This window comes from Notamacropus eugenii, chromosome 4 (assembly GCF_028372415.1).
Source record: "Notamacropus eugenii isolate mMacEug1 chromosome 4, mMacEug1.pri_v2, whole genome shotgun sequence".
Taxonomy (NCBI): Eukaryota; Metazoa; Chordata; class Mammalia; order Diprotodontia; family Macropodidae; genus Notamacropus; species Notamacropus eugenii.
The window spans coordinates 23,080,408-23,103,621 of record NC_092875.1 but is presented as its reverse complement, the minus strand read 5'-3'; the positions used below and the strand labels follow the sequence as shown (position 1 = coordinate 23,103,621).

General features: G+C 43.9%; 1 protein-coding gene across 1 annotated transcript in view; it reads right to left on the bottom strand.

Annotated features, from left to right (window-relative positions):
- Window positions 1-1,037: 1,037 nt before the first annotated feature.
- SVOP (SV2 related protein) overlaps window positions 1,038-23,214 on the bottom strand; it is a 58,410-nt gene continuing 36,233 nt past the window's right edge. Inside the window, exons 7-16 of the mRNA XM_072600191.1 lie at window positions 20,983-21,046; window positions 18,814-18,939; window positions 15,253-15,381; window positions 14,405-14,478; window positions 10,719-10,795; window positions 5,412-5,519; window positions 3,921-4,032; window positions 2,100-2,181; window positions 1,756-1,845; window positions 1,038-1,330 (exon numbers count right to left, since the gene is read on the bottom strand). Of these exons, the coding sequence (XP_072456292.1) occupies window positions 1,124-1,330; window positions 1,756-1,845; window positions 2,100-2,181; window positions 3,921-4,032; window positions 5,412-5,519; window positions 10,719-10,795; window positions 14,405-14,478; window positions 15,253-15,381; window positions 18,814-18,939; window positions 20,983-21,046 (1,069 nt within the window). The 3' untranslated portion in view covers window positions 1,038-1,123. The remainder of the gene's footprint in view (window positions 1,331-1,755; window positions 1,846-2,099; window positions 2,182-3,920; window positions 4,033-5,411; window positions 5,520-10,718; window positions 10,796-14,404; window positions 14,479-15,252; window positions 15,382-18,813; window positions 18,940-20,982; window positions 21,047-23,214) is intronic.

Genomic DNA, 23,214 nt, shown 5'->3' with positions numbered 1-23,214 from the left:
CTGATTTCTCTGTACATCTGTCCAGGCTCAAAATCAGAATCCCCCATCATGGCTGGTGCTTAATAAAGAGAGGCCACGCAAGTGAGTCATTTCCTTCCCCCCCATTTCACCCCCATAGAAGAGCCAGCAATTAAAGAGACTCAGCCCCCAAATTGCCTTCCCCAGAGGTAGAAAGGAGGTCATCAGCCCAGTTCCTCCTGGACCACTCCAGGGGCCAGTGGTAAGAGCCCTCTTTCCATCCCTCCTTTCTGTCCTGATGTCCCAGCCCAGCTGGAGGCAGTTGTGAGAGGTGGTTGTCTGATAGGAAGGATCCCTGCTCCCTGTCCGGTGAGAAAGGGTCAATGCTGGGAACAAGCCTGGGTACAATGGACAAAAACACACCTGCCCCCATGCAGTGTGGATATGGGAGTTGGGAGGAGGGGCAGGATTCTGACCTGAAGGTCAGTAATGGTGATACCACCTGGTGGCGTGATAGGGCAGTGAGCAATGCTGGGAGAGCTCTGAGCAGAGAGAATGCTGACCCTTTTCCATCCCCGGTTTCAGAAGCACTCCTTGGACCCAAACAAAGGGTTGGGAGGTTGCTTAGTCTCCAAGTGCTTTGGATTGACTTTCTTCAGGATGCCCACACCATCTGTAATGCCCAGGAGAATTGTCACTGAGCCAGGGACCCAGGACCCAACTGGCTGCTTGATGGTGGAGGCTGACCCATCAGAGTCCCCTTCCTTGCTGAATGTGCCATGGCGTTGGGTCATCTACCGGGACCATTTGACCTTTCGGTCTCCCGTAGAACACCTGAATCTGAATGGCATGTGGTTGGCTCATGACGTCACTGGACCTTTGGAGGTTGACAATGAGCTAAGTGAGAATAACAGGCTACTAAGAAACCTCACCCCACTATCACACAGACAGAGCAACCCCCAGAACAAATGCCTCCCCTGCCATCTCCAAGGTGGTGCTGGATGAATATGAGTAAACGGTACTAAAGACACAGATTCCTTTCAGTCCAAATCCACAGGTCTGGAACTTTGACCCATGACGTTGGCAGTGACAGCCTGATCTCGTTGGGAATCACCCCCACCTCCTCCCTCTCAGTCTTCCCGAACATCCAGCCTCTCTAGACCCATCACTCTTGCGATCCAGAATTTGACCTGGTCACACCCATGTTGTGGGAGCCTTTTCCCACCATCTCTTGACCCCATTCCCGGTGACTGGACTCCTGCAGACCCCGGCCTTTGGTCTCAATTGGCAGAAAGCAGGAGGCAAGGGCAGCCAAGAGGCAGCAGCCACTGTATACCACCAGAGTCAAGTAAACAGACGATTCCAGCATCACCTGCAGGGTGAGAGATAAAGATGCTGGTGATGACTCACTTTTGGAAGGTGGCCTTTAGGAATGGGGATTCCCCTAAATCTAGAGAGCATGTTGTTCTGCTCAAAGATCTTTCCCAGATGTGATTTAAGAGACAGCTGAGTATAAAAAAGGGCACTGGGTTTGGAATGAGAGGACCTGAGTTAGAATCTTGATCCTACCACCTACAACTTTTATGACCTTGACCCCATCATTTAATCTCTTGGACTTCAAAATTTGCTTTTAAAAGTGGATTTGAAGGTACATTTTGTGAAGCCTGCCCTGGGCGTGCTAAAAATTCTGCCTGGCACTCTCATGAGGACAGACTGGCTTGAGAGTAAGGGCCTGCCACTACTGTCCCATTCCCCACTTTCTGACTTCCTCTCTCTCCTGCCCATGATGTTACCTACCTGAGCAATAAATGGAGTGATGAGGGCACCCACTCTTGCCATGCCACTACAGGTGCCCAGTCCCAGGGCACGGGTAGCTGTGGGGTAAACCTGAGGGAGACATGAGCCAGATGGTAAGCTCTCCTCCAGGAGATAGTATCTATTTTGGGGTCATAGACCCCTTTGGTGGTCTGGTGAAGGCCAGGGACTCCCCTTTGTAATAATGCTTTTAAATGGATGAAATGAAATACATGGGACTACAAAGGAAACTGATCACATTGAAATTTCTCTCTATGCCCAGCATCAGCCAGCCCCCGCCCACTTGGCTTACCCAAGCTGTCCCCTTCTCATCCAGACCCTCCTACCTCTGGAGTGTAAACGTAGGCAGCCTGAAATCCTCCTGAAATGAAAGCCCTTGAGATGAAGAGAAGCACAGTGAGGACACTTCTAGAGGGAAAAGAAGAAAGATGCTTGGTCATGGATTGGTTTGGCAGTGAAATATTTTTCACCAATGCTCTGAAACCAGCAATGACGCCCTTTATGTTCTAGGTCCATCTCCATACTCTAAGACCTGTACTGCTTGTCTTTATTATTCCACAAAGAACAGGGCTGGGAGAAGGCAACCCTTGGGGTGAGCAGAGGGAGTCAGAGATGTGGTGTCTTCAAGTCAAGGAGATTGACTGCTGAATCTGGAGTTAAGAAGTGCTAGACTGGCATCTTGCCTCTGACACTTTTCACCCAACTTCTCTGGTACTCACCTGGAAAATGAGAGGACTAGATCTGCAGTCTTGGGAGTGCTGGACATGGAGTCGGGAAGAGCAGCGCTCAGATCCTACCACTGATGATAGCTGTGGGACCCTAAATGAGTCATATAATCCTCTGAATCTCAGCTTCCTCATGGGAGCAGCAGTACCAGTGGCACTGCTCTCACAGGTTGTTACAAGGCTTCCACGAGATAATGCATAGTAAGCACTCTGCGTATATGAATGCATTTATGAAAATAATGTTATTTATATAAAATTAACTCAGCATCATCACTGTCTTCAAGCATCAAAAGTAATATTGGAGTGTCGTTAGTTGGAGGATTGAGCAGCCAGAGACGTAAGCGAGGCGGTCAGGGGCCCCACAGGGTGGACAGGGCGGAGATCTCATGTAACCAATGACAGGTATAATTTGTGTGTGGCAGTGGGGTATAGAAATCTATCTTGCCCTTTAAGAAAGTAAAAGGGAAGGGGACAAGAGGGGGGGATGATAAAAGGAAGGGAAGACTTGGGGAAGGGGTGAATGCATGCTATCTTGGGGCGGAGAGAGGAGAGAGATGGGGGAAAATTTGGAACTCAAAATCTTATGGAAATGAATGTTGAAAACTAAAATTAAATAAATTAGTAGACAGTCTGCATGTGAAAACTAGGAGATATCTGCAAGCATCGTTAATCAATCATCAAATATTGAACCACCTACTATGTGCCAGGCGATGTAAAAGGGGTTAGGGTCCCTCCGTTCCTGCCCTCATTCTAAATGGGGGAGAAAATCGGTGCATGTCTAGGTACATAGAAAAGAAACAAAACTGTGGGAGGGGCAGGGCAGGTGTCAGGTAAGACCTCACATAGGAGGTGATGTTTGAGCTCGGCTGAAGGTCTGAGGCTCTCCCTCTGAAATCATCTCCAGTTTACCCTGTCTGTATTTTGCACGTACCCAGCAGGTTTGCATGTTTGTCTCTCTCATTAGACTGCGAACTCTTGGAAAGTAGACACTGTCTTTTTGCCTATTTTTGAATCCACAGTGCTTCAGCCCAGTGTCTTGCCCACAGCTAGTGCTGAATAAATGCTAGTCAATTAACTGAGTAAAACCTTTCATTTTGTCATCGACATAATCACGATAATAACACCTGCCATTTCTACGTGCTTTTAGGTTTTCAAAATGCCTTATACATATTCTCTTGTTTGAACCTCACTATAACCCTTGTGGATCAGGCTCTGGGCTATTATTGTTCCCCTTTTACAGATGGAGAAATTGAGGCTCAGAGAACCACCTACCCATGGGTCACAAGTCTAGGAAGTGTCAGAGGCAGGATATGGATATGAAGTTCAACAATTGATCCATTATACCATACTTTCCTTTCCCAAGCTGGTGGCCAGGAGATGGGACAGTTGACTCCCTACCCCATTATCCACTCTTGACCCTACCTTCCAACGCAGATGAGCAACAGGAGACTACAAAAGGAGAAGACAAAAAAGGACAGGGCCATTGTTTTCTTGCGCCCTAGGCGATCGATGATCCACAGAGTCACAAGGATGCCTGGAGAGAGAGGAATACCACTAGACTGAGGCCTGACAAACTGGGGTTTGAAGAGGTGTTTGAGGATCAGGGAAGATAATCAATGGTTTTTCCCAGTCCTTCAGTTGGCTGTAGCTGGGGACAGCTAAAGCACCATTTCATGGATGCCAGATTTATAGAATCCATCCTAGTCCGCTTAAATAGATACTTCCAGAATTTAACTGGGGAGCTAAAGTCAGAAGGAGCTATGGAAAAAATCTAATCAGGAACATACCAGTCTCCCAGCTCAGACCAGGACATGCAAGCTATCACGATAAAAAGACTGCAGCTTTTGGGGAAACAGGTTGAGTCATACAAAAAGTTCTCTTTCTCACACTCCTGGCACTTTTCCTCCTGATCTAATACTGAACTCAAGGACAGAAACTGCTCCTGAACCTGGTTTTCCCACTTCTCAAAGTCCCTTGGATTTCAAAGTTCTGCAGATAGCAAGATAACAGCCCAGTAGTGGTTTGTGTTGGTCTTCGGATTTGGGGCCCCTCCACATCTGCTCCCAGACAGGGATTACGGATTACCCTTTGCCCTCTTGAGCTTTTGCTCAATCCCTTGCATATGATGGACCTATGTCTGGTATGATAGAACACTGAATTTCCATGTAGCCCATGCTTCAAACCCCTCTTTCACAGATACTAGAGATACCATTACTATATCTTTAAGAGTCTAAAGTAATGTTGAGAAAAACAGCTTTACTAGATCCTAGCTTGGCTAATTAGTCATATCCCTTCCTAACTCTTTTCTTTTCAGTATTTCTCACCCATTTTCTTCCCCTGAATTCTTGTGAATGAATCTCCTGCTAAAAGAGTATAATTTAGACTTGGTGAACAAGAGTTCTCCTTCCTTATTATTTTATATCTTTGTTTCTCTACAGTTCATCACAGTCTAATCCTGACCTAAGATTCTGATTCAGTCCTCAACATCCAACCATGTCCCCTGGATAGCAGCATCTTCTCCTTCTCCTGTATGATACATCTCCCCTTTTCCTGCTGCATGCTTCTTTCCTTATTGTTCAATTGTTTAGTTGTGTCTGACTCCTCATGACCCCGTGGACCATACTGTCCATCGGGTTTTCTTGGCAGACATTGGAATGGTTTGCCATTTCCTTCTCCACTGTACTGAGGCAAATAGAGGTTAAATGCCCAGGGTCTCACAGCTAGTCAGTGTCTAAGGCGAGATTTGAACTTGGGTTCAAGGATTGACGTTTGGTCCACTGGCCTGCTTAGTATGCACACAGATAAGTGAGAGGTAAATGTGCTCACGTCTGTTCCAAATGTGGGAGTAGCACCAGGACAAGTGAGCCAGATAGTGGCCCTCTCTCTGCCTAGGCCCCTCTCAGGGTCGCTTACCTGGAAACTCTGATAAAGTGGTCAAGAGTAGGTCCATGTAATCCTCCTCTGTCAGGTACTCACAGGCCAGGCTACACTTGGCCTTCACAGCTTTCCTTCTGCTGGACACTGGGGCAGGAGGAAGGGGACAAGAGGAAAGTAACATTTAAATGCTTCAGCTAGGACTACTTACTTGTTTTCAATTCAATAACAGCCAACAACATTTTATTAATAATTATACTAATGTTTAGATAACATTTTAAGATTCACAAAGCCCTTTAAAAATATAATTTCCTTTAATCCTCACAACAGCTCTGGGATGTAGGTGCCATCATTATCCCCATTTTACAGATGAGGACACTGAGGCAGAGGTTAAGTAACTTGCCCAGGGTCACACAGCTAGTACATTTCTAGGGTCACATTTGAACTCAGGTCTTTCTGACTCCAAGTCTAGTACTCCAACCATTGTGACACCTGGCTGCCTGATAGATGTCACCATGCCAAATACTCATAACCTCCAAACTACATGGAATTAAAAAAACCTTCCAAAATATAGAAACCTAACAGAGAAGATGGAAACCATGTGGAAGTCAGACAAACGGATGGCTAGGTGGCACAGTGGATAGATTACCCAGCCTGGAGTCAGGAAGAGCTGAGTTCAAATGTGACCTAAACACTTACTAGCTGTGTGACCCTAGGCAAGTCACTTTACCCTGTTTGCCTCAGTTTCCTCATCTGTAAAATGAGCCAGAGAAGGAAATGGCAGACAATTCTAGTATCTTTGCCAGGAAAACCCCAAATGGGGCCATGAAGAGTTGGACATGACTGAAAAATGATTGACTGACAACAGAGATGATCGAAACCATGTGGGAACCAAAGAATACACTATCTCTGTCATGCTGTCTAGTAGTCAAGGTATCCCGAGGATACTTACAGAAGAAGAGCTTACATCCTCATGGTTTTATTAAATTACAAAAAGCATCTATTCATGCACTTTTGGTTAAGCCACTGTTGGAATTTGTTTTGCTTAACTCTGAATATTTGTTACAAAGGCTATACATATATACATATATATGTATGTATAACCTTAAATACATAATAAATTAAATACGTTAATAAATACATACACATATGTATGTATGTATGTATTTCCTAATGGGAGGGTTCATGGAAGGATGATGGCAAATAGGAAGCAGTCAGCCAACGTATATTTATTAAGTACCTATTACATGCCAGGCATTTTGCCAAACACTGGGGATACAAAGAAAGGCAAAAAGACAGAACCTGCCCTCAGGGAGTTTACAAGCTAATGAAAGGAAAAACAAGAAAAAAAAATGGTGTACAATTAAGATATATACAGAACAAACAGGAAACAACAACATAGGGAAGACATTGAAATTAAAAGCAATTGGGAAAGGCTCCAATTCCCTCCTTCACCCCAGCTAGAAAAAAGAAAGAAAAGTCATGGCTGACTCTTTGTGATCCCATGTGGGGTTTTCTTGGCAAAGATACTGGAATGGTTTGCCATTTTAACAGATGATAAAACTGAGGCCAGTAAGGTGAAGTGACTTGCCCAGGGTCACACAGCTAGTAAGTGTCTGAGGTTAAATTTGAACTCAGGAAGATGAGTCTTTTTGACTCTAGGTCCAATGCTCTGTGCACTATGGCGCTACCTAGATGCCCATCCTACAAGCATAGTCAAGAAAGACCAACATGGGAGTCTGATCATGTCCTAAAATGTTTCTCACTGTGCATGTTGGTCCTTCACTTCGGTCATGAGGTGGGCAGCTTCTTCACTAATCAATCCGCTGAAATCAGGGATGATCATTGGGTTTATCAGAGTCAATTGTTTGTTTTTCTGGTAATGATGTCATAGTAGAAATTGTGTTTTTTGTTTTTAATATAGAGAAACACAGAAAGGAAACCAGGAGGCATAGAGCAGAAGGGCAGTTTTGAATGCCACAGTTTTAACTTATTATTTACGTCAAAGCAAGCTGCAGATCATGGCAGAGAGCTGTGGCTTTGTGTACAGTCCTCTCTCTTCTGCCATAAATAAAGAACTGCCCATTTTATTGGGTGTTTGCTAAGTCCACAATAAAAATAAGATGGAAAATGTAAACAAAGGCAGTCCTCCTATCGTTCTTCACAAAAATCCTTGGAACATTAAACATAAAAGGATAATAGCAGGAGGGGCAATGGCACCAGGACTATTTCTCTCCGAACTCTACACAACAAGAAGAGATGGTGGAAACAATGACAATAAGGAGAATAACTCTATTTCTACAGAGTTTTAAGGTTGCAAAAGCATTTGATGTATATTATCTTATCTGATTAATCCAACAAGCACTTATTAAACTCCTAGTCCTCATGCCAGGCCAGCTGGGAGGCACAGTGGATAGAGTGCCTGACTGCGAATCAGGAAGACTCATCTTTGTGGGTTCAAATCCAGTCTCAGACACTTACTAGCTTGTGTGACCCTGGGCAAGTTACTTGATCCTTTTTGCCTCAGTTTCCTCATCTGTAAAATGAGCTGGACAAGAAAATGGCAAACCACTGCAGTATCTCTGTCAAGAAAATCCCAAATGGGGTCATGGAGAATTGGACATGACTGGAATGATTCCACAACAACAAAAAATCCTTATGCCAAGCAAAGTGTTTGGTTCTAGGCACACTGGGAGAAAAGTAAGACAGTCTCTACCCTCAAGAAGGTTGCTTTCTATTGTACATAGAAACATGTATATAAGAAAGTAATAACAGGTAAGTTACATAGGACCTACTATGCACCAGGCACTGTACTAGGCACATTATCATTATTATCTCATTTAATCCTTACAACCACCTTGAAAGGTCAGTGTTATTATTATCCCCATTTAACAGATGAGGAAACTGAGGCTAACAGAGTTTATGTGACTTGCCGAGGGTCACACAGCTAGGAAGTGTCTGAGACTGGATTTGAATTCAGTTCTTCTTGCCTGCAGGCCCTACCCTTTATCCACTGTACCACCGAGCTCTCTCAGTATAGCAATTATAAATATGAGAAAACATAACATCTATGTACTGTTAATACATAGTAACCTTGGGGTGAAAGAAGGTTGGGAAACGATAACCACAGGGCCTTGAGTCGTAATTTTTAATTCCTGATTGACATTTAATTTCTATGTGACTTTGTCCAAATCACTTTGTATTTAATATATGGTATATGTATTCTATAATATACGTATATATAAATATATGTGATATAGAATATATAAATATCATATGTAGATCAAATCTATGATAAACATAAATGTGTGATATGTTTATATATAACATATATTTTACATGTAATAATAATTTAGTCTCAGGTTCTGCATCTATGAAATGACTAGACTGTGGTCCTTGAGGTCCCTCCTAGCACCACATCTGTGCTTTATAATCGCTGGAGACCCTTCCGAGCAGAGGGCACCTGGGCTGACCCTGGAAGAGAGGTGGGGGTCCACGAAGCAGAGGGGCTTGCCTGGCCTGCCCCGTCCAAGGGTTGGTGACTGTCGGTCTAGGATTATATATGCGCTACATTCAATTCTAGGATGGGCATTGAGAAGGTGATTGGAGCAGGTCCCGAGGAGGCTGCCAAGGGACACCTTGGGCACCTAAAGCCCTGGATGGGATTCTGTCAGGCTCTGCTTGCTTTTTTCTTCTCTGTCTCCAATTAGGGTTTCTTCCTGCTGTCCTGACTGTGTATGGAATTACTGCCATCTACCCACAGACTTGGCAGTATTAACCAGTGCCATGCACCATGAATAAGGCCTCCTGAATGTCTCTTGAAGTTGTCTCTTTTTGGCAGAATCCAAACAAATCAGTTGGATGGGCAACCAGTCAAGCCCCAGGTCCGTGGGTACCTTCTATTTGTCCAGGAGCCAATGGTCAGAATTGAGACTAAGTAGATACCTTCACCACAGCAGCTACATGGACAGAAGGCAGGCAGCCTTCCTCTCACCCACCATCCTTCCCTAGCCATTGGATCACATGCTTCAACGGTAGGCTCCTCTGCATCCCCTTCCCCTGCTCATGAATCATCATTCCAAACAGTGATCCCTCAGCCAGGTTCTGTGATGAAGTCTCTGAGGCAAGGGCTTGATGGGAGAGAGTGGGGGAGGACCTCAAGGCTTAATGAGAAAATTTCTCCCATTCTGCTTGATCCATAAATCGCCGGCCAAGGCCAGGACTAGGCCTGATACCCTGATAAGTAGGGGGCTGTGATGAAGTACTCAGAAGTAAAGTCTGAAATTAAGCATCCCAGCCCAGAACTCCACTTTCCTCTTAGACCTCTGAGCACTGACCACACCTGGAAGGAAGGCCTTTGGCTGCTGTGCCTTCAGGAACAGGACTTTCTATCCCCACCAGGGCAGATATGGGAATTATAGGGCTCAGCAACAGTCTCCCGCCCTGCCACAATCAAGGCAAGGCCAGTGCCCTCCAGACAGTGTAAGTAGTGACCTTAGACAGCTATGAGCAAAGCAGGAAGGTATGGGGAGAAGTACACTGGATCTTCAGGGGTCTGGGTTCAAATCCTGCCTCAGCCTTTTAATACCCTGGGCACATCACTGAGCCTTACGGAATCTATTTCTTCACCTATAAAATGAGGCAGCTGGTGCCTAGATGTCCTGGGACTCCATTGTTCTCATCAAGGACATCACCATCCCCTCGTATCCCTATATTTAATGTATATCCATGTATATCCAAGTCTCTCATATCCATGTATTTAATTGTATTTGTAAGGTTGTGCATCCTGTCCCTTCCCTCTTCCTAACACCCCTCCACCTACAAGAAATAACAAGGTACAGTAGAGATTTCTCTTTGGAACTGAAGTATCACCTCTGATCTGACTGTGACTTTTGGCAAGTCATTTCCTAATCAATTCTCCAAAAGCCTAAGTTATGAAGAGGATGTTGACTTGCATTGGTGAAGGTATTTTTTCACCTGGGAATTCCCTATACCAGTGAGATCACAGGCCCAGCCCTTATCCTCTCTCCCTATCCCCACCCTACCTCCTCCCATCCCAATAAGTTATTGGGTATACTGGGATATAAGTTCCTTGAATTGAGACCTGAACTGAGGTGGGTTTGTATGAGTGAAGAAAAGGGGATGGATAAGAGAAATTATATCCTTCTCTTCTCAGAGTCAGTTTTTCCATCTAAAAATGGTTGGACTAAATGATATTTGTGGTCTTTACTAGCTCTAAGATCTAAGGCCCCTCTCAGCCCTGACATTCCCTGTTCTAAGGCCTCTCTCAGATCTGAAATTCTACAAATTTCTGGAAAATAAAAGGAAGAAAACATAGCTACTCACTGTTGCAGACATCTCCTTCTTGGAAAAACTCTGTAGTTAGCAAAACTAATCCATAGTATGAAAAGGCATTGGAAAACCTGTCAGGGAGGAAATGAGAAGGTTTGACTCCAGTGAAGAGGAATGGGGATGAAGGCTTCTCACCCTTCCCTTCTCTCACACACCATCACTATTTCCTTGCACAACCCACCTCCCAGGGATGGATGGGGGGCCGAATATATTAATATGGTGGTTCTAAGTCATCATGTGCTGGCAAAGACCTAAAGTGATCCAGAGACAAGGAGGCAGGAGGCTGCTCTCAATGATAGAGAACATTATTCAGGGCTTTCCGTGGGGAATCAAAATCTTTCTTTCATTCTAACGCAATCATTAGACTATAAGCTCCCTGTGGGCAGAGATTGCTTCATTTTTGTCACTATATTTCCACATAGCAAAGTTCCTGACCCATAGGTACAAAGCAGAAACATAATATAAATATTACATAACAATACATGCTTGTTGAGCGATGGATGCATGGATGGAAACATAATGTCAGCACTAGAAAGAATGTCAGGGATTATTCAGCCCAATCTTCTCATTTTACAAGTGAGAAAACTGAGGACTGGAGAGAGGAAATGGCTTGCCCAGGGTCCCACATTCTATGTCCCTATTACATATTCTCATCTCTATAAAATCACTTGTATTGACCCTTCCCTACTGACAGTGACAAATTCTGTTTGGTACACATTTAACACTACATCTTCATGCCCTGAAATTCATCTACCTGGCCCTCACCACACATTTTATCTGTGAAAATAGCCTCTCTAAGCAGTTTGGAACCATGTCCAAAGGGATACAAAAATATGCATACCCTTTAACCCAGCAATATTGCTTCTAGGGCTGTATCCCCAAGAAATCATAAAAATGGGAAAAAGTCCCACATGTACAAAAACATTTACAGTAGCTCTCTTTGTGGTGGCCAAGAACTGGAAATCGAGGGGATGCCCATCAACTGGGAAATGACTGAATATATTATGGTATATGAATGTAATGGAATATTATTGGGCTATAAGAAATGATGAACAGGAAGACTTCAGAGAGGCCTGGAAAGACTTATATGAACTGATGCTGAGTGAAAGGAGCAGAACCAGGAGAACTTTGTATACAGCAACAACCACAGTGTGCGAGGATTTTTTCTGGTAGATTTAGCCCTTCACAATAATTACTATAATAATTATAATAATTATTTACAATAATAATAAAACATTTCCAAAGGACTCTTGAGGCAAAATGCCATCCACATCCAGTGAAAAAACTATGGAACTGGAACACAGAATGAAGCAGAATATATTCTCTTGTGTTATGTTTTGTTTTCTTTGAGTTTTTCTCATGGTTTTTCCTATTCATTCCAGTTCTTCTATGCAACATGACTAATGTAAAAATGTGTTTAATAGGAATGTAAATATAGAACCCATATAACATTGTATACTATCTCAGGGAGGAAGAGGGGAGGGAGGGGGAGAAAATCCGCTCTTATGAAAGTGATTGTAGAAAATGGAAAATAAATAAATTAATTTTTAAAAAAATTATCCTAAAAAAATAACCTCTCTAGAGTAGAGACTACATCTTTTGTTTTTTTATTGATCGCCATGACTCCACACTTTGATGGTCCCTACCGCCAGAGTATAATTAGGGCAGGCCAAATGAATCTTTCCCCCAGGGCGCTGGGGGATGTGTTCAAGCAGGCTCTCTTGTAGACTTATTCTGAGGAGTGGGTGGAGGATGTCAACAATCAAATTTCCTCCCAATGTTAGGATAAACTTAACCATTAAAACTGTATGAAAGCAGAATTTTTTTTTAGGCAAACAGGGTTAACTGACTTGTCCAGGGCCACATAGCTTGTAAATGTCTGAAGCTGGATTTAAACTCAGGTCCTGCACTCTGTCAGGTGCACCACCTAGCTGTTCCCAGAATGGGCTTTCTAGGGAGGCTTCCCTTCCCTGGATGTCTTCAAGCACAGGCTGGCTGACCACGTCTGGAATATGAAAGAAGGGATTCTTGGTCATGTATATACCAGTAGGGTTAGATGAACTCTGAGGCCCCTTTCAACTGAGGGAATCTGATTTTTTGAATCTTAAATCTAGAGCTGGAAGTCACATAGTCTAATAACCTCATTTTACAGATGAGGTAACTGAGGCCCAAGCGGTTACATGACATTCCAATGTCACACAGGTGGAGTAAGCATTAGAGGTGAGATTCCAGTCTTCTTTCCATGAACTCCCTCGTCATGTAGAAATAACAGGGCTCAGTGCCTAGTTTGTGAGAATAAGTCAAAATTAGATGATATCAGAGGGTAGAGTGGGTGCTTCCCATGCATTGGCTCCTCCAGAAGTGGTCTCATACCTTAGGCATTTATTAACCATGTGATCTTGTGTAAGTCACCTAACCTCCATCTGCCTCAGTTTCTTCAAGTATAATATGACAATAATAGCACTTATACCCCAGGGTTGTTGTATGGATCAAATGAGATATTTGCAAAGCACTTAGCCCAATGCCTTGCACATAGCAGGTCCTATGTAGATGCTACTTATCATTAGTATTATGAATGATCGAATAAGTGAATTAAACTCTCCATTACTCAGGAGCAGACCACTCAGCGGCTTTTTTTATGGTGCTAAACTCTTCTCCCTCCTGTTGCTCATTTCACAAGATGATTAGCACCTTTCCCAGAGAGTGAGCATGGAGGATGAAAGGTGGTTAGTAAGTGGCAAGGAGAAGCAACAGTATTTTTTGCTATGTGTGAATAGCCTTGTTTTAGGATTTGGTGAGGAGAGGAAGCTTGGAGGAAATGGCTGAAGGGAAATATTGGGATTAAGAAAGGAGGATAGATTTCTATCTGGAAGGCACCATGAAACTGATCTACTAGGGGTGGGGAACCTGCAGCCTTGAGGCCACATGTGGCCCTCTAGATCCTGAAGTATGGCCCTTTGACTGAATCCAAACTGGGATTCAAAGGGCCACACTTGAGGACTTGGAGGGTTACATATGGCCTCAAGGTCACAGGCCTCACACTCCTGATTATTGGATTATTAATGCAATCCCATCATTTTACAGATGAGGAAACTGAGGCCCAGGACACTTAAAGGCTAGGATTACAAGGTCACATAAGTACTTCAGAGTTAGAAGGAATCTCAGACCTCATCTAGTCCAATCCATATTTGGTCAAAAATTCCTTTTCCAATATTCAAGACATATAGTATCATGGCCCCAACTAGAATTCAAAACCCACCTCTAAATCCAGTGCTTTCTACTATAAATGGAGGATTTGTTTTCTCTGGGCAAATTTCCCACTGATTCAAATATTCAAGACTGAAGGATTAGAGATTTAGAACTGGAAGGGACCTCAGAAGTCATTGAGCCCAATCCCCACATTTTACAAATGAGGGAACTGAGGTACAAACTTGCCCAAAGCCACACAGGTGGCTGACAGCAGGGCTGGAATTTATCCATTGCTTTTTCCGCTATACCAACTTGTCTCCCCAGTGCATTGGTTATTTACTGACCCCTGAGGAAATGAGAACATGACAGCAGCCTGGGGATTGCTCATAAAACTGTTTTCAAGAAACATGGAAGTCTGTTGTGGAATGGAATACATTCACAGCAACATGGAGCATATGAGGCGAAAACATTGGTATGAAAAAACCTCTTACCATATAAACCACAGCAATAGAGTTGTCCATCTAAACTGGGGGGTGAAAAGGTCCCTAATTTTCCCCCGGTCTTCCTGTTTCAAAACAAAGACAAATTTTGTTCACATTTCTCAAACTCAAAATAAGATTGCTATCTGAATGGGGAACAGGCTTATTGTTTAAAATCAGTGGGAGTGGACAGGCTCCTGGAGAAAATGTCCTTAGCTTAGCCTTTGCCATTTAACAATTGTTTTTCAGTCTTGTCCAATTCTTTGTGATCCAAAGAGAGATACTAGAGTGGTTTGCATTTCCTTCTCCAGCTTGTTTTAAAGATGAGGAAACTGAGACAAATAGGGTTAAGTGACTTGCCCAGGGTCACACAGTAAGTGTCTGAGACTGGATTTGAATGCAGAAAGATGAGTCTTCCTGATTCCAGACCTGGTGCTCCATCCACTATACCACTTATGAGGTAAAGAAATATTCAGTCCCCAGGGTCCCCTTTGTCCTACAAAGGTTCAAATTCTACCCTGGGCAGCGGAGATAGCAGGGATTGACTCTCATTTGTCCTATATTCTTGAGACACATGGGACAGGACAAGGTCTTCCCTCCAGAAGCCTGGAAAATTGAACCATCAAAAGGATTCTGAGATTTAGTGTGAGAATGTACCTTTGCTAACCATTTTACAGATGAGGAAACTGAGGCCTTGGAGAGGTTATAGAACCTTGCCTGAGTCACAATAGGTAAGTAAAATTGCAGAACAGGGCTTAGAACTCAGGTCCTCAGACTCCCAACCCAGCTCTTTCCACTCCCACATGCCCAATCCCCATCAGCTGTAGCATACTCTGGACCAGCTCATTCAGGGCACTGACCTGTCTGGAAATGATCAATTTTCCCAGGGGCATCGGCGCACCATTCTCTGTTGCAATCCTCTTCAAGGTGGCAATGGCCTTTTCCTGGTTCCCAGATAGCACATCATACCTTGCACTCTCAGGAAGCCACTGGGAAGGCAGAGAAGATCAAACCCAAAGCAGAGTCAGGGGCAGACTGGTTACTGACTCCCAGCTGAGCTCCAACATGTGGGGTTGGTGTCTGACATCCAGGCCAATCCCAGTCAAACACCACTATGCCCCTCAAAGTCCTTCCGGATGCTCCTTTGACATGGAAGATCCTTAAGGGCAGAGACACTAATTCCTTTTTATCTTTGCTTTTCCAGAGCATCTCATGGTACCTGGTACCGAGTAAATGCTTAATTTGATTGATTTTGGATACTTTTACTACCAAGGGAAAATGAAAGTAAGAGTACATCCGGAGTTCAAACTTTGGCTACTCTACATGAAATGTAACTATGAGTCAAGAAACTTGTGATGGTTGGGGGAGTAGGTGTGTGTTGATAACATCTGAAGCATGAAAGCTAAGTTAGTACATTCATTTATACTTCTATAATCAAGGGGAATCATTTATTTTTGTCAAAGATGCTCTGTTCATTAATGCCATCAGTAAATGATAATATTTTTGGATTTCCAATCAATCGATTAAAAATTATTAAACACCTACTAAGTGTGAGGCATTATGCTAAGCACTGAGGATACAAAAAGAGACAAAAGACAGTCTCTGCCTTCAAGGAGCTTACAGTTTAATGGATTTCTTCAAAGTTTGAATGTCCTTTACATCTTGGATCTTCTAGGATATCTTCATAGCATAGAGAGCTCCTCATTTTATTGACAAAGGCCCCAAGGGGCTAGGTAATTTGCTCAAGGTTCTACAAGTAGGAAGTCACAGAACCAAGATACAAAATCAGGTCTGCTGATTTCAAATAAATCTCCCAACTTTCCACTCGACCAAAGTCTTGACAAGGATCCAGGATCAACTAACACATTTATTATCAATTCAACATTGCTATTTGCATATGTATATATATACGTATATACACATATATATAGACACTTAGCATATATAGCATAGGTGTATTGCATAGCATAGTATATTTATATACATCAAAGTGTATATAAAGGGGTTTATATCTCTTTTGATCCTTACAACAGTCCAGTGAGGTAGATCTTTACAAGTATTATCCTCGTTTTATAGAATCAAAGTACATGGTCTCCCTTAAACTGGTCATTGATTAGTCTTCACAATAAAAGTAAAAAATGGTTTCATTGATTTGCTAATAATTCTTTCCAGTTCTGGACAGGACTCAGTTTGGGTATACTCTGAGTCTGTGTGTGTATGTGTGTGAGTGTGTGTGCGAGAGAGAGAGAGAGAGAGAGAGAGAGAGAGAGAGAGAGAGAGAGAGAGAGAGAGAGAGAGAGAGAGAGAGAGGTGGGGTGGGGGCAGAGAGACAGAGAGAGAGACAGAGAAACAGAGAGGAAGAGAGAGAGATGGGAGCAGAGGGACAGAGAGAGAGAGAGAGAGGGAGGGAGGGAGAGAGAGAGAGGTGGGGTAGGGGGAGAGAGAGAGAGAGAGAGAGAGAGAGAGAGAGAGAGAGAGAGAGAGAGAGAGAGAGAGAGAGAGAGAGAGAGATGCTTATTCCTAGTGCAGACAATTCCTGAAAAATAACAAGCCGTTCAGCAGCTGAACAAATACAGCACCCAGATAATGGGTACTGTCGCATCGAGTCCAGAAGGAAGGCGTGGGCTCTCAAATAACACGGCTTTGGGAGTCTTCTAAACTAAATGGAATTATCATGGGAGATCCATTTCAGGATGCCAGGTGCAAGCCTCGCTTGTTCTAAGTACAATCTATGTGTCTGCCCTGGGTATACCACAACCCACGCTGTTCATCAACAAGTCAGGAGTCCTGGCCCCAGATGCCCAAGCTTCTAAAAGATTGTAGAGATTCCATCTTGGACTGATGATGATGTATGGTAGGTGACTAAGGCAAGGAGACCAGACTGTTAGCCCTAGGCAATGAACTTGGAATGGGGGGGGAGGGAGGTGGCCCTGAATTTAAAGGGCTCTAATAGCCCTAGCAGTCCTGTAGCATAGAAACAATAGAATTTAGCTCTCAGCAAGACTATTCCTTAAAATAGGAAGCTGCCAGATGGCTGGCTGGTGTGAGCTCTTTCCTGCCCCTACTTTTTCTCCTCCCTCTCCCCAGAGGCTGAGCATGGCCCGGGTGGTTTGTAGTAATTGCCCCAGGTGCAAAGACTCCCAGCTCTGCCTCTGGTGTCTCATTAGGAGGGTCTTTTGACCACAGTTCCAATGATGTTGTAGAATCACGGTGTAATCTGAGAACCAGGCTCTGAATCTGAATGAGGGACTGAGATGGCTGCACTTTTACCTTTCTGGGTACCCTAAGTATAGGGATTGGCATACAGTAGATGCTTAATTAATGCTTGTTGCCTGCCTACCTACAGGCAAGACAGATAGTATGTTATCAGGAAGGCAGACAGCCAATGGGGATTTGTTTCTGTTGGGTTTTCTCTTTAACTCTGCCAAGAAATGAATGCCTGTCCAGGAGTTTTTCATTTGTAAAAGGTTTAGCAGATGAAAGTGAACACTTGTAGATAAACTTAGTGGCATTTCAACAGAAAATACTGCAACCTGTCAGCCAAACACCAAAGTAATTTAGAAATCAAGGGGCTAGATTTCTGTCTGATCTTGTCAGTAAACTGAGCTGGTGCAGAGAGAGGAGGAGGAGGATGGAGAAGGAAACAGCAGGTCAGGGTGGACTTCAGGACTTCCAGTATCTATTATTGAGTGCTCAGGACTTGGAATGTCAGAACTGGGAGGAGGCTTAGAAGAGAAAATGTTTTCTTTACATTTCCTTGCATACCAAGGACCCAGTACAGTGCCTGGCATATAGTAGGTGCCTAATAAATACTCATTGACTTGACTTAGAGCTAGGGGGGAAATCTTAGAAGACAGAAAATAGAATATTAGAGTTGAATAGAGAGATATTAGTCCAATTGGGAGGGGAACGTGCCTGGGCTAGGTCCTGGCACCCCCCGCATCCCAGGGCTCTTTCCACGGCATAGCAGTGCCTTCACGATGGGGGCTCAGTTGGCACTCCTGCACTCAGCCCACTTTCTGTCTCTGCAGGGAATATCCAGAAAATTTGGGTGGGCTCCAAAAGGGACCTGCAGACCTGTATGAAGGGAGATAGTGAAGTGAGCAGAACCAGGGGACCGATTTATCCATGACAATACTGCAAAGACAAACAACTCTGAGGGACTCGGGAACTCCAACCATCATAAAGGCAGTCAGTGATTCCAGAGACTCCTGATGAAACTTCCTGCCTGCTTCCTGAGAGAGAAATGAAGGACGTGGCCAATTCAAGGACTTGTTCTGCTTGACTATATGTGTTTGTGCCTGTAGTTTTGTTTTTCTTTCTTTCTCAATTTGGGAGGGAGAAATAGGAGGAACCAAAGGCAGATTTTAGCTGATTAGGGGGAAAAATTAAACTAAAAAATAAAATTAAAAGGTACCTACAAAACACAAGACAGCAAACAGGAGCAGTGGAACAGCAGAAAGGATGAGCAGCCAACGCCATCCCAGGCTGGGCATGACAAACACGGCCAAGACCACCTCAAACACTGTCCCAATGGCCCAGAACACCTGCCACAGGAGAATGGAAACCAGGTAAGTTCATGGTCAGAATGAACAAGAAAGCAGGAATGGATGGGTCAGGTGACAACAGCTGCTGTTTGTACCTCCCTGACCTCTGAAGGTAGAGAGGACTTTATGCGCATAGATGTCCTTAGCCCCAATTTAGAGATGAGATCAATGAGGCCCCAAAAGCTGGTAGGATCCTAAAGCTAGAGCTGGGAGGGACTATAGAGTTCAAGTGGTTCACCTCCCTTCACTTTACAGATGAAGAAACAGATCTACTGAAGTTGAGACTTGTGTATGTTCAGATAAGTAATAAGCAGCTGAAGCAGGATTTGAATTCAGGTCTTGGGACTCCGATTTCAGCTTCCTTTTCTTTATTCCATGATGAGACTTGCTTATAATTACGCAGCTAGTGAATGTTGGAGAACTTGTTTGAACCTCAGTCTTCCTGACACCAAGTCCAGGATTCTACCCACTGTACCAAGATAGTTAATGGGATCGGTGTGGACAGTGTTACCATCATGTTAAGTCTGGACAGGGTGAACAGGATGGTCAGCTGCTCAGTGTGGGCAGATGGTGAGCGGGGGCAGGATGATTACTAGTGTATGCCAGGGTAGCCAGTGTGCTTAGGAGGGACAGGGCAGGTAAGACGGTCAGAGGGGATGGGAAAGTCATCTGGTTGGTATGGTTAAGATGAAGAGGCTGGCCATTGTGGTCAGGTTGTCAATGTGGGTCAGAAGGGACGGTGTGGGCAGCACAAGTGTAGCCAGTGTTGCCTAACTAGGTACCAGGTAGAAGTTGTACTAGGTTTTCTTCCTGAAGAAGCTATGGTGGCACATGAATAAGTGAGGACCACAGGGAAAGGGAAGAGGAGCTCAGCTGCTCAGTGGATAGAGCACTGGGCCTGGATCAGGAAGACCTGAGTCTAAATTCAGCCTCAGACACTTCTTAGCTGTGTGACTGTAGGCAAATCACTTAACCTCTGATTGCCTCAGTTCCTTGTGTAAAAAACAAAAAAATGAGTTAGAGAAGGAAATGGCAAATCATTCTAGTATCTTTTCCTAAACAACCCCAAGTGGACTCATGAAGAGTCAAACACAACTGAAAAATGGCTGAACATAGGGAAGGGGAACCCCTCCCTCCATTTCTGAGCAACATTGGGCCTGAGATTATCCCAATGGGATCTGGAAGGAGTGTTTCAAGGTGACAGCTAACTGTTTCTCCTTAGCAATGGGCCTGCAGCAAAGATAACCAAATATGAAACATTGATGTCAAATATAAAATCAGAAGCAGGAAAAAGGAGTGGAAAGGAGCATAGGCCTTGGAGCTTATCTGGTCCCACACCCTCATTTTATAGATGGGTAAACTGAGGCACAGAAAAATTAAATAACTCATTCATAGACCCAAAGACTTAGAGTTGGAAGGATCTGAAAAAGCTTCTCAACCAACTCTTCATGTTAGAGATAAGTAAACTAGGGACAGAGAGGAGAATTGACATACTCAAGGTCACATTATTTATAAGTGGCAGGGCCAAGATTTGAACTCAGATCCTCTTACTCCAAACCCAGTGCTTCTTACCCAATGCCACCATGGCTCCCAGACACCACTGTTTTCCAGGACCACTCTGCACTGTCCCCCTCAAACCTGCTACTTCTTTATAAGATCAATCAGTGCAGAGCTGGGAGAGACCTCAGAGCCCATCTAAGCCAATAGCAAAATTTAACAGAGGAGGAAACTGAGACCCAAGGGGTGAAGCTATTTTACCCAGTCACATTGGTTATAAGAATCCTTTTACAACTCAAATAATTGATAATTTGTAAATTTGGGATAGATTCACTGAATTTTCTTAAAGTCCACTGATCCTCAGTCTGCATTTCTTTCCTTTCTCTCATACTACATGGTAGTATGTCACTGGACTCAAGAAGGACATTGATCCTGGGGCTGAGGGATGGAATGAGATGATGAGGGGAGAAGAGACTGGGGACCTGAGGATGACAGCTAAATGTTCAGCATTCTCCTCTGCTAGGGTTCAGGGCTGTAGCTCCATACCTCTATCAGCAAGATGCATTTGGCTCTGGCCTTCATCGGGAGGAACTCAGCATACAAAGTTACTCTGTGGAAAACAAATTCAGATAGATTAATGATTGATAGGGGGGAGTGCCAATTATATTGATTGGCTCAGCATTCCCCAACACAGTATCCTTCCCTGGTCACCTTTCTCTTCTCTGTGTTGTCTGTTCCTGTTAGAATGAAAAATCTTTGAGGATAGGGGCAGTCTTATGTTTATATTGGTACCCATAGCTCTGCGTGGTGCCTGGCACTTAGAAAGTACTTAATGACTTTTTCCTTCATTCATTCATTCAAATGAGGGTTAAGATCATGGAGGACTCAGTCTAGAAGGGACAATAAAACCCAAAGATATGGATTATTTTGGGGGGCCCTTGAAAAATTTAAAACAACATTGGTACCACAAAAGGAACACTGATTCTAGAGTCAGAGAGAGCCTGGGTTCCAATTCTGCCTCTGACATTTACTACTGGTGTGCCTTTGAGAGAATCATTGAGTCTCCATTTCCTCATCTGTAAAGTGAAGGAATTAGACAAGATGGCTTCTGGGATGCCCTCAGACTCTAGGATCCTGTGGATGTTGAAGGGGTAATGTCATTACAAACAAAATGGCAGAATGGTCAACTTGACCTGCTGGTTGTTCTCTGGCCTCTGTATCTTTGCACAAGTGAAGTCTCCCATATCTAGAACCCTCACCCTCCAGACGCACTGCTTGGGAGAATCCTAGCACCTCCAGCACACATCCCAGGTCCCACCTTCTATAAGAGGCCCCTCCTGCCTCTCCCGCCTTTTCCCCTTCTCTAGCTATTGGCTCCCTCTCTCTTCTGAAATCTCTCTGTGTTAGTTTAGGTGTACTTGCCATTTATCTACCAGTGAAGCCATCTGCCTCCCCACTAAGCCCCTTTAGGGAATGAATATTCTCATTCTTGTCTTTGTATCACCATGGATGCAAAGTGCCACCTGGCATGTAATAAACACAGAGGTAGGGGCAGCTAGATGTAAAAGCAAGCACCTTGACATACACAAGAGGGCTTTCTGTACAGGTTCCTTGATCTGCTTCTCTAAAAGGAAACGCAACTTTTGAGGGGTCAACAATCACTTTAATCAAGCCCATGTATCATTCACTTAGTTCAGGGGAAAAAGTCAACACCCTGAAGTTCAGAAAAAACACAGAGAAATCAAAATCAACAGGCAGGGTTTCTAACTGTTGGACAGATCAACAGACAGATAACTGTCCGACCATACATAGATAGTTACCAGAGAAAGAAGCACCAACATCTGGGGTTTCCCATCAGTAAGCCCCCAAAGCTAAACCTCACCCTCAGAGTAGTTATACATTTTTCAGAGCCAGAAAGCTTCACAAGCCTTGAGAACTAGTGCCTCGTTAGAAATTAACCTAAGGTGTGGGCCTCCCCAATCAAGCATTTTTGGTGGGCAGGTCCATTACTGGGTGGGGAAGATCTTTGAACTTTCGTGGTTACCATTACCCTAGGTATACACATAGTGCACAGAGCCCCAGGTCTTCAGTCAGGAAGACTCATCTTATGGAATTCAAATCTGCCCTCACAAACTTCTTAGTTATGTGACACTGGACAAGTCACTTAACCCTGTTTACCTCAGTTTCCTCATCTGTAAAATGAGCTTGAGAAGGAAATGCCAAACCACTCCATTATCTTTGCTAGGAAAACTCCAAATGGGGTTGCGAAAATCAGACATAACTGAGATAACTGAACACAACAAAATACAGACAGAAGCATATGCCTTGGTCCTTAATGGAAGGGTAGGAATCAAACTGGCAAAAAGCAGAAGGAACCAAATTTCAGGCATGGAGAACAGCATGGGCAAAGGCATGTAGGTGAGAAAATAAGGTAAATACTTGATGGCCAGAGTATATGTGAGGGAATATTGTGGGATCACCCTGAAAAAGTAGGGGGCACCAGTTTGCGCAGGAGCCTTGAATGCCAGGATGAAGAGTTTGAGCTTTGCCCTGGAGATATCTGGGAATTGATGAAGACTTCTGAGCAGAGGGGAACATTCAGTTCCATTCAACAAGCATTGCTAAGTGTCTGTCATGAGCAACATACTGCCTTGGATGCTGGAGAGATTGCCTTGTATAAGAAGGGTTCAAAGCCTGCTTCTGGGATTTGCTCCCTGTGTTACACTGGGCAAATCCCTTAACTTCTCTGGGCCTCAGTTTATCCTTCTATAAAATGAA